Source organism: Podarcis tiliguerta, assembly GCF_965153285.1.
Source record: "Podarcis tiliguerta genome assembly, chromosome: 6".
In the NCBI taxonomy this organism is placed as follows: domain Eukaryota; kingdom Metazoa; phylum Chordata; class Lepidosauria; order Squamata; family Lacertidae; genus Podarcis; species Podarcis tiliguerta.
Genome location: NC_139539.1, coordinates 42,197,009 through 42,211,907, shown reverse-complemented (window position 1 = coordinate 42,211,907; position 14,899 = coordinate 42,197,009). Strand labels below are relative to the sequence as shown.

The window sequence follows — 14,899 nt, the reverse complement described above, 5'->3', positions numbered from 1 at the left end:
ATCACAGGAAGCTCCCCTTGGATTATGAGCTACATTTCCTATGTAACTTTAAAGGTAAAGGTACCCCTGACCGTTAGGTCCAGTCGCAGATGTCTCTGGGGTTGTGGCGCTCATCTCGTTTTACTGGCTGAGGGAGCCGGCATTTGTCCGCAGACAGCTTCTGAGTCATGTGGCCAGCATGACTAAGCCACTTCTGGCGAACCAGAGAAGCACACGGAAACAGCTTTTACCTTTCCGCTAGAGCGGTACCTATTTATCTACTTGCACTTGACGTGCTTTCAGACTGCTAGGTTGGCAGGAGCAGGGACTGAGCAATGGGAGCTCACCCCGTCGCGGGGATTTGAACCGCTGACCTTCTGATCGGCAAGCCCTAGCAGGAGAAGCAGGTGAAAAGAATAGCAAAGCCTGCATGTCATGCAAGTAAATTGACACAGAGGAAAGAGCCATAGGTTTTGCTGAATTTTATTTCACTTTTACATCTACATGGAATGTCGGATTGGGAAGGCTATGGAGTTAAAAAACCTGATCACTTCATGCCCAGTTGCAGCAGGAGCAGCTGGCATCAAAGACAAGACCCGTCTGGCAATGCTGCAGGTAAGTCCTGCCGTTCACACAGTGGTAAAAGCTGTTCTTGTCTGTTGGGTCTGGGTACAGGCCTCCGGCTCTGCTAGCACAGAATCCACTGCCTCCAGTGCTGGGGCTGCCACCGGAGCCACTGCTTGGGCTGCCACCAGAACCACTGCTTGGGCTGCCACCAGAGCTTCCTCCACCACCACTGGGGGCTGGTGGGATTGGCTCAATGGGCTTGGAAGGGGCTTTGCAACCTGGAAGAGAAGCAGAGGGTAAGCCATCTCAGCTGATTCGTCTCTCAAATAACCACTACTGGCTCAAAATGTGAGTTCCACATCATTCTGAACTTGATTTAAGGGATTCTGCCTGCATGACATGTGTTTGGCTTTTTCCACAAAGAAAACCTGCCTTGTACTTTCTCCCTAGTGTGTGATCCACATCAGTGTGAATAGAGAAGGTGATCTCCTGATCTGCAACTCCCATCAGCCCCAGCCAGCCTGGCTAATGGTCAGGGATTATGGGAATTGTAATCCTAAACATCTAGAGGGCACCAATCAATCATGAGCACAAGGGAAAGGCTTTTAAAAATCTTATTTAAAAGACCTCTGATTTCTCATTCTACTCTAGATCTGTACAACTTGTGATCCATTGAGCTGAATGCAGGTCACTAGCTATAAACTGTGGCCTGGCAGTTTTTTGAGAACTTGTCTTTTTCTGTTTCCAGGCAGGTAGCAAGAACTGAAGGTTAATTCAACCTCTGCTTTGCTGTCAAACACAGATGGTGGGTCATGAGTTGTACATTCCAGCTCAAATCCTTCCAGAACTTGAGGGTCCCTGTGGCTGTAAATCTAAAGTACTTGGCTATCTGTGGAGTAGGTCAGGAACTACAGCTCAGTGTACATGCTTTGCATGCAGAGGTCCCTGCTTCAGCCTTTGGCATTTTTAGTTTAAAGGGTCCAGAACCTGGTGATGGGAAAGACCCTTGAGATCTGTGCCCTAGATGACACTGAGCTAAATGGGCTGATAGTCTGTCCTAGCATAAGGCAGCTTCTAACATTCTTCATTTATGAATACATAGGTTCTGCAGTCAGTGCCAGTGATATGATCTCCAAAATATACCTTCTCTTTCACTCTGGCTTGCAGCAGCCATTTCTCCCTGAGTCTTATCACTCCCTGATTCTATAGTTGTGGTGAATTCTTCTTGGTTGTTTTGCCCCCATCCTTTAATAATGCATTCTAATTTTTTGCCCTTTGAAACCTTCCAAATCCAACTGTTCTCATTCTCTCTCTTTTTTTTAAGTGCTACCATTGATATCGAAATGTATCGAGCATGTTCTAAACAGGCCTAAAAGTGACTTAACTGACCTTGGTACCTCAGTTTGGAGGTTAGTTCTAAAATAAGCAACAGTGACTTGTTTTTCAGCATTATGAACTTTTGCTGGAACTTTGGCTTTCACAATCGTTTTGAGAGCTTTTCCTGCTGCTGCTACTTACTAGCACTCTGCAGTCCGAGAGCGTTCTTCAGGGTGGTGATCAAGGGGTATTTGCCTTGGTTGCAGAAAGTACCAGTGAAGTCATCCAAGTCAAGAGACCAAACCATAGCACCTGCAAAGTTGTTCTTCTTCAACCACTCAGCCTGTCAGATGCCAAGAAAGATGCCCAAGTCAATCTACTATATCGAGAACCTGTACTTAGTGGCATTACATCAGCCATAGTCCTCATACCTTGATTTTGAAACTCTTGATGAACCTACCAAGACATTCTAATGCACCAGAATGAATGTATGCTTTTGTGAGATTGGTATCATACCTTGATCTGGAAGCTCTTAATGTTGTCATACCCCAGCCACTCATTTCCCTTGTAGGCATAAGGCACATCTTGAGGAGCATCCCAAGCTTGTGTGGCTCCATTCTTCAGGAAGGTGCAGATCTAACAGAGGAAACAAAAAAGGCACATTGTAAATCATTGCAGGGCTCTGTCTTGGTTGCTGTCTCATAATGTTATGTGCATAGTGCAGAGAAGTGAACTGAAAGTAAAGGTAAAGGTAAAGGTACCCCTGCCCGTATGGGCCAGTCTTGACAGACTCTAGGGTTGTGCGCTCATCTCATCACTGCACAAATCTGCATAGGCTCCATAAAGCGTATAAGTTTTTCCTCCATGGCTTAAAAAGGAGGCATAATGTGTATCAAGAGTTGAGAATACCTTGTTGGCTGCACAGTGAAAAAAGTTATTATCTTGTCCTCAGTTATCTGAAATTCCTGCCTCCCCACCCCCCAAACCAGTGTGCATTAGCCACATTACTTCATCTCAGTATAATCTTGAGCAGAAATGCTAAAACCCAGGTGCCCTAGCTAGTGATATCCATACAAAAAATGGTCCCTTGGTCCCTATGGAGGAATTTTTTTCTCACTTTCTGTCTGGCACTGAGAAAAATCTCACTGGCTACTAAGCTTTAGAAACATTTTTTTGCAACACTGGTTTTGTGCAAACAGCATATTTTCCAAGCCATTAGGCCAAAATTTAGTTGTAGCATCTTTGTAGGATTTCTTATTTGATTGGCCTATCTTTAGAATTATATTCTTCATCTGTATAGTGTAAACTGAGTGACGCAAATAAATGTTTTAATGGATTGTGGTGGGAAAAGTGAACAAACCTCATAGTAAGCCCAGAAGCCAGATTGTCTTGTATATGGTCCAGCAGGCCCAGCGCCAGATGTGGGAGCACCAACAGCTGTGTTGGATGGATCGCTGAGGATGAAGGTGTGTCCATAAGTTGGGAATCCAACAATGAGTTTCTCAGCTGGGGCACCATTCTTCTTCCAGTAGTTCATGGCATAGTCCTACAAAGCCAAATCATGTGTTACTCTCTGCTTGCAAAGTAGAATGTTAATTTCTTCTTCTTCTTTTTTTAAGTTTAGTCCCTGGCAGGCTTTGAAGCACCCTGTAAAAATAGGCTTCCAGCTTGGGATGAGTGAATCTGCCAGTTGCAGGTTTTCTCTCTCCGTTTCTTCTTTTTTCCACCCTTAAATTTGGTTCTCCACATTTCCGTATCAGAGTACGATTTTCATTAAAGTAAGCACTTTTGCCTTATACACATTTTTTTTGCAAAGCAATTTTCCCTAATACAATGCCTTTTTGTATGTTATGTTCACCAGCGTATTATTTTTTAATGCACATCTTACCCTAGTATATGTACTTTTGACACATTATTTTCCTGAAGAATTGCATTGCAGTATTTGGAAAAGTATGAATTTCAAGGGATGGCTATGTGTCAGTTCACATGTTGTTTCAAAAAGAGCAAATTAGGCAGATTGACCTTTAAATGTCTCCTCCAGCCCTACTTTCAACTTATACTTACAACATTGAAGTAGATGTTGCCACCAGTGTCTGCAGGACCTCTGTACAGAGGGCTGTTCTCTCCAGTGAATCTCTCCCAGGAGCCATGGAAGTCATAGGTCATCACATGGAAATAGTCCAGATACCTGTGAGGAGATTAAATGTATCTGTGTCCAGTTCTTCTTCTTTGCAACTATCAGTAATATGTTGAATAAACCCTATGCTTCTAAGGCTTTTGTAGTCTCACCTTCCATAAACGTTACCTCTCTAGACCATGACTCATTTTCTGATGTGCAGTAGCACCACCATTCTTTTTTTCTGACTATATATGATAGCATTTGATGTATAATTAGACCCATAAATGCAGTTCCATAGTGTAAGCCCATCACAGGCACAGTTTGTTCTTCAAAACGGATCATTATTGTGACTTTGACTGATTATATTTGGAATATTTGATCATTGGTTTTTTTTAGCCAACCTTCTTAGATTTGTCCTTCAGGATGAATATCTATAGCACTATCAATGTTTTGGTGCTTTATGAAAGTAATCAGCAGAGGAAATAGTATCTGTGGCTGCCTTGTCTCCTGAAGTAACTCTGTGTACTAGGATTGGCTGTAAGGTACACTGTTCTCTTAAAACCAGCCAGTATGCTAATACTGCAGCTGCCTCTATGCCAATGATGCTGGCATAGTGATTTTACCAATGACACATACTGGCTTGGTTTCACTTTAATGCACAGTGTGCAACTGATGAACAATGCGACACACATCAGATGATTCAAAATTACATTCATTGTAAGGGTATCTTCACCTGTGCATATACAAAAGACAGAAGTTAAATTTAAAGAGAGAGAGATACTAAGCACCTAAAATGCTGTACTTACTGGCCAAGCTCAGGAATTTGGTAGCCTGACTCAATATTGGAAAGACCAGCAGCAACAGCAGCAGTGACCATGAGTCTTGGTCTGTTCACTTGTTTGGCTTCCTTCTCAAAGGCTTCCAACATTTCCTACAAAGCAAACAGTAAGGTAAATGTGAATTTTCTGACAGAGCCCCACAATCTTGTTAATGTTCGGGTTTTGAGCCGATCCTATGAATTTTAGTCAACAAAATCATTAAAGTGGCAATTTCAGACCATAAAAAATGCCTATGAATAAAAATTTATTGACGAAAGTAAGAGGTGAGGAACCTGTGGCCCTGCAGATGTTGTTGGTCTACCACCATCCCTGACCACTGGCCATGCTAGCTTATGCTGATGGGAGTTGTAGTGAAACAACAACTGGAGGACCACAAGTTGCCCCACTCCTGTTTTAGGTGTTGTCACAGGAAGCACTGTTTTAGAAGAGGCACCCACTTCTGTGTGAGATAGATGAAAGCCTGTCTCTTCTATAATGATGCTCACCAGTTTTGGTTTTTGTAGATAATGATATTAAAAATAACACATCAATCTGAGGCAATTTTTAATTAATAACAATGTTTTAAATTGATTGATAAAACCTATTAACTGAGTAATGGGACAGTCGTACACATGCTAACTTAGAAACAGGCTGCACCATCTTTTGTAGGGCTTACACCCAGGTGGTTGTGTATAGGATAGCAGCATAAATGTTGTAGCCCTATGTAGCATTATTGTTATGCTTCTATGGCAACGGGGACTGCTGCTCATCTCTGCTGGTGAGAGTGACTTCCTTCCTTGACTTTAGGGCAGCAGTAGGCAATATGGTGCCCTCTATTGTGGACTACAACTCCCATCAGCTCAGCCAGCAATGGTCAACAGTCAGGAGCAGTGGGCGTTGTGGTCCACAGTATTTGGTTTTGGCCACCCTAGGTTAGGAGAATAAAGGCAGAGATAAATTGATGCTAAACTATCCAATCTGGCTTCTCCATTTCTGGGTGGTGGTGGGGAAATAAGAACAACATAATCAGTGGTTTTACCTTAACCAATAAAGTAAAGAGGGACTTATCCTGAGGGGTGCTGCCTCTAGAGCCAGGGTACTCCCAGTCAAAGTCCAGCCCATCAAACTCGTACTGGCGCAAGAAAGTGATGACAGAGTTGATGAAGGTCTGGCGGGTCTCAGGAGTGGCAACCATTGCAGTGAATCTGTAATGTGGCCATAAGAGGGTAGAAGATAATTACCTACTTATTATGTGCATTCTCCTCTCTATTACTAGGATGAAGTATGCAAGCGTTGCTTCAACTTACGGTGCTGTTCCAAAGTTCCAGCCTCCAATTGCCAGAAGAGTCTTCAGGTCCCCATTCCTGTCATGGAAGAGATTGCAGAGATTAAATCTATTTCTGGAACAAGGAGTCTCGAGTTGGTGCCAACTTGCTATCCATTTTGTGTTTGTTTTTATAATCTTGAACCCCATTTTCTTATGACAGACGATCTGTCAAGTAGTCTAGAATGAGTCACTTTTTATTATTGGTTTGCATCCCAACATCAGCTGACAACCTTGTAGTATCGTAGCTCCACATGTACTCAAACTTTCTTGCTTCTTTGTTCTATGTAGCACTAGGTTCAGCTAGGTTACAACACTGGCCATTGGATCCCTCTGGGCAGGAAGGCATATGATAGTGCCTTCTGTTCCAGTTGAGCCTCATATAAACAAGGCAGAAGCAGAATGTGGGAAGGGTGGGTGACCATTATTCATGGATACTCACTGGTTTTTCAAGCCATTGAAAGATTTATAAAGAGTGACGTCATTCCATTCAATGGTTGCAATCTCATTGTTGCGCATCCCAGCAAAGGCATAGATCAGGTGAGTACACAGACAAGGGTCAATGTTGTCGGGCTTGTATTTCCCAAGGCCTGGTCTGTATTGGCCCCAGTTGGTGAAGTAGCATGATAGCACATAGGCAGAACCTATCAAGACAAATAGGACAGGTTATAATAAAAGTTTAAATGGAATTGAGCAAGACTGAAGGGTGAGGAGAAGAAAGACAAGTGTGTATTTTCTTCAGCAATAATAGAACATGTTTACCTGCCAGGTCTTAGTATATATTGCAGATTTGGCATGTCATTATAGTAGGTGCAGAAGAGCATTCATTGCTGTGATATTTAGGAGGGATTGCTGCAATATTCTTAGAGATAGACACATGCAGCTTAGTGTAATGTAAATGCGCTAATTTTCTAAACATATTTTCTTTCAAAATATGCATTTCAAAATCCCCTTCAATGGTTTTGAAAGTTGAGAACTGTGTTGCAACATTTAGAGAAATGCAAAATACCATAAAAGGCTATGGGCTCCGCTGAAAAGACCACAGTCTGCCACTGTGGAGACTGTGGTGTTTTTATAATATTGGGTTTATTTACACATATATGCAACCTGCACCTATGATGGAGGGGTTCACAGCATTAACACCCACAGAGGCTCTTGTTTCTCCCAAAATTACAGCCTTGGATTCAAACGGAAATCAAACATTGCTCTCAAGAGGTGCTTTACCTCTAGGTCACATCACTGCAACTCAACTCAGGCTTTGTCCTTCTAACTATCTATGAGTTGAGGGAAGGGCCCACCCATTTGCTGCCTCACACAGAGCCCCTTTCCTTTGTTTTCCTTAATGGCCCATCACCCAGGCTGTCACTCCAACACAGGAAGCGACTAGGTGACACTTAGACATTAATTTAAAGAGCTGCTTTCCATACCTATTTGTGCATTCAGCAGGAGCACCAGACCTATAAAGAAAAAGGGAATAATTTGTAAATTAAATATGTATAAACTTTTATTTAGAAATCATAGTGTATCACTATTTAACTTTGAGAAGAGTGGCAAACAATTTCTGTTTTGATGAAAGACTTTGTTGTAGGCCTTATATTGACCGCTATATTATATAGTTATTTAAACACGATTTTAAATAGAAGCACATTAGCTGCTTGAATTTTCAAATGAATTGTAATGGAGGTATAATTTACACTGTGCATGCTACTTGGAGGAGGAATAATTAATTTTCTTCCATAATTTGTACCTCAAAGGTATCCATGGACTTCATTGCTAAGTATTATGCGGGAATTTTCAAAAACTGAAATTAATAGTGGGAAAAGAAGGGGTTGATACAAGTGAATAAAAATCTGCAAGATTTTCAGTTGTCATTATTACAGGGAACATACTTGGGTCTCCAGGAATTTCCCCCAACCTTATCTGGAGACACAAGGGACTGAACCAGGAACTCTTTGCATGCAAAGCATGTGCTTTTCCACTGAGATATGGTCATTCTCCAATGGAGGGAATTCCTGATTTCCAAATATCCCGAACAAAGAAAGCTTTCTCTCCACACTATGGAATGGAGGGAAGCAACACTTCTGGTTTTGTAAGGGAATATGGTAGTGAATGAAATCTTTGCTATAAAATAGCAAGAATAAAATAAACTTGCTCAGTTATTTTGAAATCCATTCAGTTAATTAAAAGTTGTTCTCTTTTAAATAACAGAATATGCATGGAAAAGTAAAGAATGAGAATTACAGAATGAGCTTCTTCCACCAGCAGAGAAAAGTTACACCATTTTATGAATTTCAGATTTGTACTTACCGGTAAGAAGCATCAACTTGGCCATCTTGGTCTCTGTACTGATCTAACATTGTTCCTCTCTTCCTTTTATACCATACACTTGCCCTTCTACCTGTTCAGTGCCTTGTGACCAAAGCATCAGGTGATTGGGACATTCATCTAAAATTATTGGCATGCAACAAATTCCAGTACCAGAACAAAGGCACAATTAAAAAAACCAAACCTAAGAAAACATGGTTATCAATATTTTTTATTTTACCAGTGCTATTGGGATCCTGGTGGAATTAGATTACAGTGTTTAAGTCCCTTTAATTGAATGATAACATATAGAAGTCAGGACTGTATATTTGCTGTACCAGTTTGCTTTTGATTACACTTATAAATTGAGAACAAACAGTTATATAACCTGTTTACCGAGGACTTCCAGCTGTTTGTCCCAGTTACCTGATTGTTCCCTTGCAAAACTGAACTGTGCGCATGTATTGTGTCTCTTTGAGGGAGCTGATCTAGGGTGAAGGGGAGAGAAGTGACTAGAGGAGAAGGTTCCCCCAGCATTTGCTCAAAAATATAGATGTGTCCAGAAGCCTAGAAAGGTTTGCAACAATGGTTATAAATGGACAACTGACAATTCCTTAATTAGTGAGAAATTACGAGGATCTCCCAACCAGGAATACTCTCTGCTTGCCTGGTCTAGGTTTAACAAAACCATGGTTAGAAAACTGGTTCTCAAGTCTTGTTAGGCTTTCCTGTGTCACAGGCGTAGAACCTGTGACCCTCCAAATAATGCTGGACTACAGCTCCTATAAGGGACGTGGGTGGCGCTGTGGGTTAAACCACAGAGCCTAGGACTTGCCGATCAGAAGGTCAGTGGTTCTAATCTCTGTGATGTGGTGAGCTCCCGTTGCTCGGTCCCTGCTCCTGCCAACCTAGCAATCCGAAAGCACGTCAAAGTGCAAGTAGATAAATAGGTACCGCTCTGGCAGGAAGGTAAATGGCATTTCCATGTGCTGCTCTGGTTCACCAGAAGCGGCTTAGTCATGCTGGCCACATGACCCAGAAGCTGTATGCCGGCTCCCTCGGCCAATAAAGCGAGATAAGTGCTGCAACCCCAGAGTCGGCCACAACTGGACCTAATGGTCAGGGGTCCCTTTACCTTTACCTTTTTACAGCTCCTATCACCATTGAAGAAGAAGAAGAAGAAGAAGAAGAAGAAGAAGAAGAGGAGGAGGAGTTTGGATTTGATTTCCCGCTTTATCACTACCTGAAGGAGTCTCAAAGTGGCTAACATTCTCCTTTCCCTTCCTCCCCCACAACAAACACTCTGTGAGGTCAGTGGGGCTGAGAGACTTCAAAGAAGTGTGACTGGCCCAAGGTCACCCAGCAGCTGCATGTGGAGGAGCGGAGACACGAACCCGGTTCCCCAGATTACGAGACTACCACTCTTAATAACTACACCACACTGATCATGCTGGCTGGAGTGTATGGGAGCAGAAGAGTCTCCTGGATCGGGGCAAAGGTCCTTCTAATCCAGTATCCTGTTCTCACAGTGGCCAGTCAGATGTCCATAAGCAGGATCCGAGTACAACAACACTCCACTTGTGATTCCCAGCAACTGGTATTCAGAGACATGTTGCCTCCAACAGTAGAGGTGGAATGTAATCCGTGTGACTTGTACCCTCCATGAACTCATCTTACCCTCTTTTGTTGGAGCAAATTCTATAGTTTAATTATGTACTGTGTGAAGAGGTCCCTGTGGTTTTTTTTTGTCTGTCCTAAATCTTCCAACATTCACCTTCATTGAATGACCCCAAGTTCTAATGTTCTGAGAGAGGGAGAAAGACACTATCCACTTTCTCTACATGCATAATTTTATACACCTATATCATGTCACTACTTACATGACTTTTCTCTAAATTAATTAACATGGTATTGCCCTTTTTCATAGCTGCCACACACTAGGTAAACATCTTCATCAAGCTACACACTATGATGCCAAGGTCTCCTTCCTCACCAGTCAACTCCAGTTCAGACCCCATGAGCATGTATATGAAATTAAGATATTTTTTGGCACAGTGTGCATCATTTTACACTTATGTACTCTGTTTGGAGAGATCCTTTTGGAGCTCTTCACAATCTCTTTTTGTTTTAACTATGCTGAACAATTTGACATTAGCAATCTTGGCTTCCTTGCAGCTCACCTCTAACTCCAGATTATTTATGAACAAGTTAAGAAGCACAGATCCCAATACTGACCCTTGGAGGACTCCACTTTATTTATCTCTCTGTTGTCCATTTATTCCCACTCTCTCCTTCCTGTTTCTTAACCAGTTACCAATCCACAAGAAGACCTCTTCTTTCATAACTGCTAAGCTTACTCAGAAGTGTTTGATGAAGTCTTTTATCAAAAGCATTTTTTGGGTGAGTTGGTGTCCAAGAACTTCTGAAGAGCACAGATTTCCTACCCTTGTCCTAAGTGAACGACTAACTTCTTCTCCATTGTGTTGATTGAGAAACAGTCATTTTTTTAAAAAAAACAAACACACATATGGTGTCAACAAGTGTTGCATTACAGGATCTGCTGAGGAAGTCAGCAGTTCCTCTATTCTAGGGACTACAGAACTCATTAAGCATCACTTTCAGGTGACCTTTTTATTGACTTGTTCGCACAAAGTTTGTGAGGAGGTCATATGACATTTGTTCCTTGAACATTCATTCAGCTTTGTTGTGGAGGTTATTATATGATATCACATTAATCAGTAATTATAACCACACTTTCCAATAACTTTTCCTGCCACAAAAGTCCATTTTTTTAAAAGTAGGCTTGTTGTGCAAGAGCACCAAATACACTTTAATTGCGCTACTTGAATTTACCCAGTATGCAACTGAATCCCACCCATAAAATAGTGACAAACGTAAGTGTCGTATCTGATGGATTTTCTACTTGGAATGCTATATCCCACTACAGTTTAGGCATGGCAAATTATTTCAGCTACTTGCGCAAAACAGCTGTGTTTCAGGATCCATAACAGGAAAGAAAGAATTAACATAAAAGGTGAGGTTATGCAATGATCTAGCCATGCTGTGTGCCTAGTTTCACAGTGAAACTAACAACCAAGCATACCAATGAATTGAATGCTGGCTTGAGCTAACAGTTTTGCTTGTTTCCTGTTTTCCTTGTCAACATTTTGCAATTTGTAAATTATTTGGTATAAAAAAAAATATTTTTGAGTTTCAAATTCAGATTGTTACTGAATAATTGCCTCAACACTAGAAATTCAAATGTTTCAGAGTTGTCAGCATGTCTTTGTCTTGATTTTGGTAGAAATCAAATGTGAAGCCTCATAATAATCTGTCAATCTTCAAATCCATCTACCTTTACACAAAAAAATGTCTAATAGAGTCAAGTATCAGTTATCAAATACTATTTTGTTTATTTCATACAGCTGCTGTAGTGCCAGCCACTGGGTCAAGAGAGGGTGAGCAGGGCAGGATAAGATAGTGGGAAGATCCTTAAGAAGCAGGAGACATGCGTGGCATACGAAAGATGAGGAAGTGAAATCGGTTATGATCCAGTGGGCCAAAGATTTCGGATATAATATTCAGTTCGATCAATGGAAAAAATTGTGGGAGGAGGGAATGAAATTCACTGCATGTACTACAATAAAAGAAAACGTAATGAAAATGATGTATAGATGGTATGTAACACCAGTGAAACTTGGTAAGATGTATAAAATCTGTAACAAATGTTGGAAATGTAAAGAAAAAGAGGGAACATTTTACCACATGTGGTGGGAATGTAAAAAAGTGAAATGCTTTTGGGAAATGATTTATAATGAGATGAAGAAAATGTTGAAATATACATTTATCAAGAAACCAGAAGCATTTCTACTTGGGATAGTAGGGAATGAAATTAGTAAGAAAGATGTGAAACTGTTTAGATATGCAGTGACAGCAGCAAGAATTTTGATGGCCCAGAAATGGAAGCAGGAAGAAATGCCGACCAAGGAAGAATGGAGAATGAAATTGATGGAGTATGCAGAGATGGACAAATTGACTGGAAAAATAAGGAACCAGCGTGATCAGAGATTTTCCAAGGACTGGAGTAAATTTACAGAATATATCAAAACTGAATGTGAGGAGCAACTAACGCTTGTTGGCTTTCAGGAGGCTTTGTGAAAAAGACTGATAGAAATGTTGTTTAAAAAGAAAGGTTAAGATTAAGAGATATAATGTGCAATATAAATGTAAGAAATGTGAGACGTAGTGAGAGTATGGAGAATTCTCAGATAGGCTGATGGAAGTCAAAAAAGATGTTTATGTCAAAACAAATGTTAAATCTGGAAAAAATGTTTATTGGAAAGTGAATAAAAATTATTTATAAAAAAAAAAGAAGAAGCAGGAGACATGCAGTTGAGGAGCACCAGTTGCCCCATCATGAATGTCTCAGGTTGGCTGTGGTCATGAGCTTTCTTTGCCCAAAAGCCTTGGTAATGAATGTGAAATGGCCAGCATTGGTAGCCCATTAGGGAAAATAGCATGGGTGCATGTTCCCAACTGTGTTGGGCATAACACTGCCACACCCTTCTGTCTAACGTGTCCACATTTGTGTGATCAAGCCCGTTGACAACGATGATGGCATTTTAACAACCAAAACCACAATTTCTTTGAGGAAGAATGTATATAGTTGTAGGCAGTGCTTTCTCCCCTAAAAAATGTTTAGGGGTTCTCTCATTTTCCTACTCATATTGAAATACTTCCCCTCAATCTCTCTCTCTCTCTCTCTCTCTCTCTCTCTCTCTCTCTCCTCTTAGATTCACAAAAGGTTTAGTGGTATGCGTACCCCTGCGTAGTCCCCAGGAAAAAGCACTGGTTGTAGAGATGGGGGTGAAATTCTATTGTGCTTGCATTTAAAAATGAACCTAACGAATTTGCACTTTCCAAAACAATAGGAAAACTGAAAAACTGTCATCCTGCAAAATTCACACTTAGCTGAATTTTGTGCTGTAGTTATTCAACCAATGTTTCCAAGAGTGCACATACTAGGGGATGATGGACATAAAAATACATTTCTTAGTGAAAGTAACATACAAAAATGCATTATATTAAGAGAAAAGTCTTGCAAAAATGTGTGCATTAGTCAAAGTTTACATGTTTACTAGGAGAAAGTGGAACAAAAAAGCTGAACGATTTTCTTGAGGATTTTTTTTAAAACCACAAATTTCTGCAGAAAAGTGGAGGACTAAATTGAAGATTGGGGGAAATGGGAAAAGGAGAGATCCTTCCATTCCTAATGCTTGAAATGTTTCCATGTTGGACTTGGAAAGTTTTTGTAGATCTTTTCTTTCTTGTTGTTTCCATGTGTGTTGGTGATGGCAACTGCTCTGCACTCCACTCATTGCCCCCCAAAAGGAAATACATTATCAACAAAAAGCACAGAAGATTACACAGATCTGCATAAAACTGGCAAATGTTGATTTGTGTGTATAGGTACATCTCAGTATAGTGCAGAAGAACATGACTAGGTGACCTGGGTCCCTGCTCAGTCCACTGTCCAGGTGCTGACTTCAAGGCCCCTGCTCTCCCTTCTTACTGTTCTTTGTATTTAGACCAGACCTGGGTTGGAAGACCCTTCAGATGGAGGATATTTTGAAACAGAGGCTTGTCCTCTCTCTGACAGCCCTTCAAATAAAAGTCTGCCCTCTGGAAAGCAGGACACATGGCCACACTAGGCCTGAATTCATTAAAGGTTGCTGCTAATTGAGGTCTTTATATGTTGTGGTGGCAGTCAAGAAAAGCATTGAAGGTTGGGGGAAGTTAGAGGGAATAAACAATTTAATTGCATTTGGTCACCCGATTGCTACAATCCCAGAAATAGCATCCATAGAGGTAGCTGTGTACATACTATGCCTTTAAAGCACATTTGAATAACATTCTTTCCCTCAAAGAATTCTGGGCATTGTAGATTGTTAAGGGTTGCTGGGAGTTTTAGCTTTCTGAGGAGTAAACTGCACTCCCCATAATTCTTTAGGAGGGAAAATGTGCTTTGAAGATGTGGTACTGTACAGTATATACACAGCCTTCCTATGCCTGCTGTAACAAAATCAACAAAGAATGCTGTAGCACCTTTTATAGTTTGTGGAGTGTGTGAATAGAGGATTTTTTCCTCACTGTGATCTTCAGACTCCAACAAGAGCACTATGCTGCTATACCTGTTTCCCTATATCTAACTAAATAATTACATGAGAGCTCCATACATTGTCTCAGAATTGTAATCTTTGTTATGATTTTCTCTTGCAGCATGTTTTATATTCCTGTGTCGACAGTTTCCTTACATGTTTCATTGGACACTTTTAGGATGGTAAAAATGATCAGTATGTTTTCAAAGCAAATGAATAAATTAAATAAATCACACATTTGATCAAGTATGGGGTTGTTGTTTTTTACAGCACTGCAAGAAAGTGTAATTGAAGTAGTTGATTTAACTGGAAG

The 14,899-nt window shown here is 40.9% G+C and overlaps 1 protein-coding gene across 1 annotated transcript; it reads right to left on the bottom strand.

Moving 5' to 3' along the window:
* Positions 1-446: 446 nt before the first annotated feature.
* On the bottom strand, positions 447-8,502 carry LOC310679807 (acidic mammalian chitinase-like). The gene is made up of 11 exons (XM_083445566.1): positions 8,432-8,502; positions 7,552-7,581; positions 6,567-6,768; positions 6,108-6,164; positions 5,840-6,005; positions 4,789-4,913; positions 3,928-4,051; positions 3,224-3,409; positions 2,380-2,499; positions 2,065-2,206; positions 447-824 (listed from the first exon to the last, which is right to left on the bottom strand). The coding sequence occupies exons 1-11, from the start codon at positions 8,454-8,456 to the stop codon at positions 532-534; spliced, it is 1,470 nt and encodes a 489-aa protein (XP_083301692.1). The 5' UTR covers positions 8,457-8,502; the 3' UTR covers positions 447-531.
* Between the last annotated feature and the right edge of the window lie 6,397 nt (positions 8,503-14,899).

Excerpts from the sequence above, each read along its gene's own strand:
- LOC310679807 (XM_083445566.1), bottom strand. The coding sequence starts at position 8,456 with ATGGCCAAGTTGATGCTTCTTACCG. Across the intron at positions 6,006-6,107 it reads TGGAACTTTGGAACAGCACC|ATTCACTGCAATGGTTGCCA; the intron begins GTAAGTTGAAGC and ends GCCACATTACAG. Across the intron at positions 4,052-4,788 it reads CAAATTCCTGAGCTTGGCCA|GTATCTGGACTATTTCCATG; the intron begins GTAAGTACAGCA and ends ATCTCCTCACAG.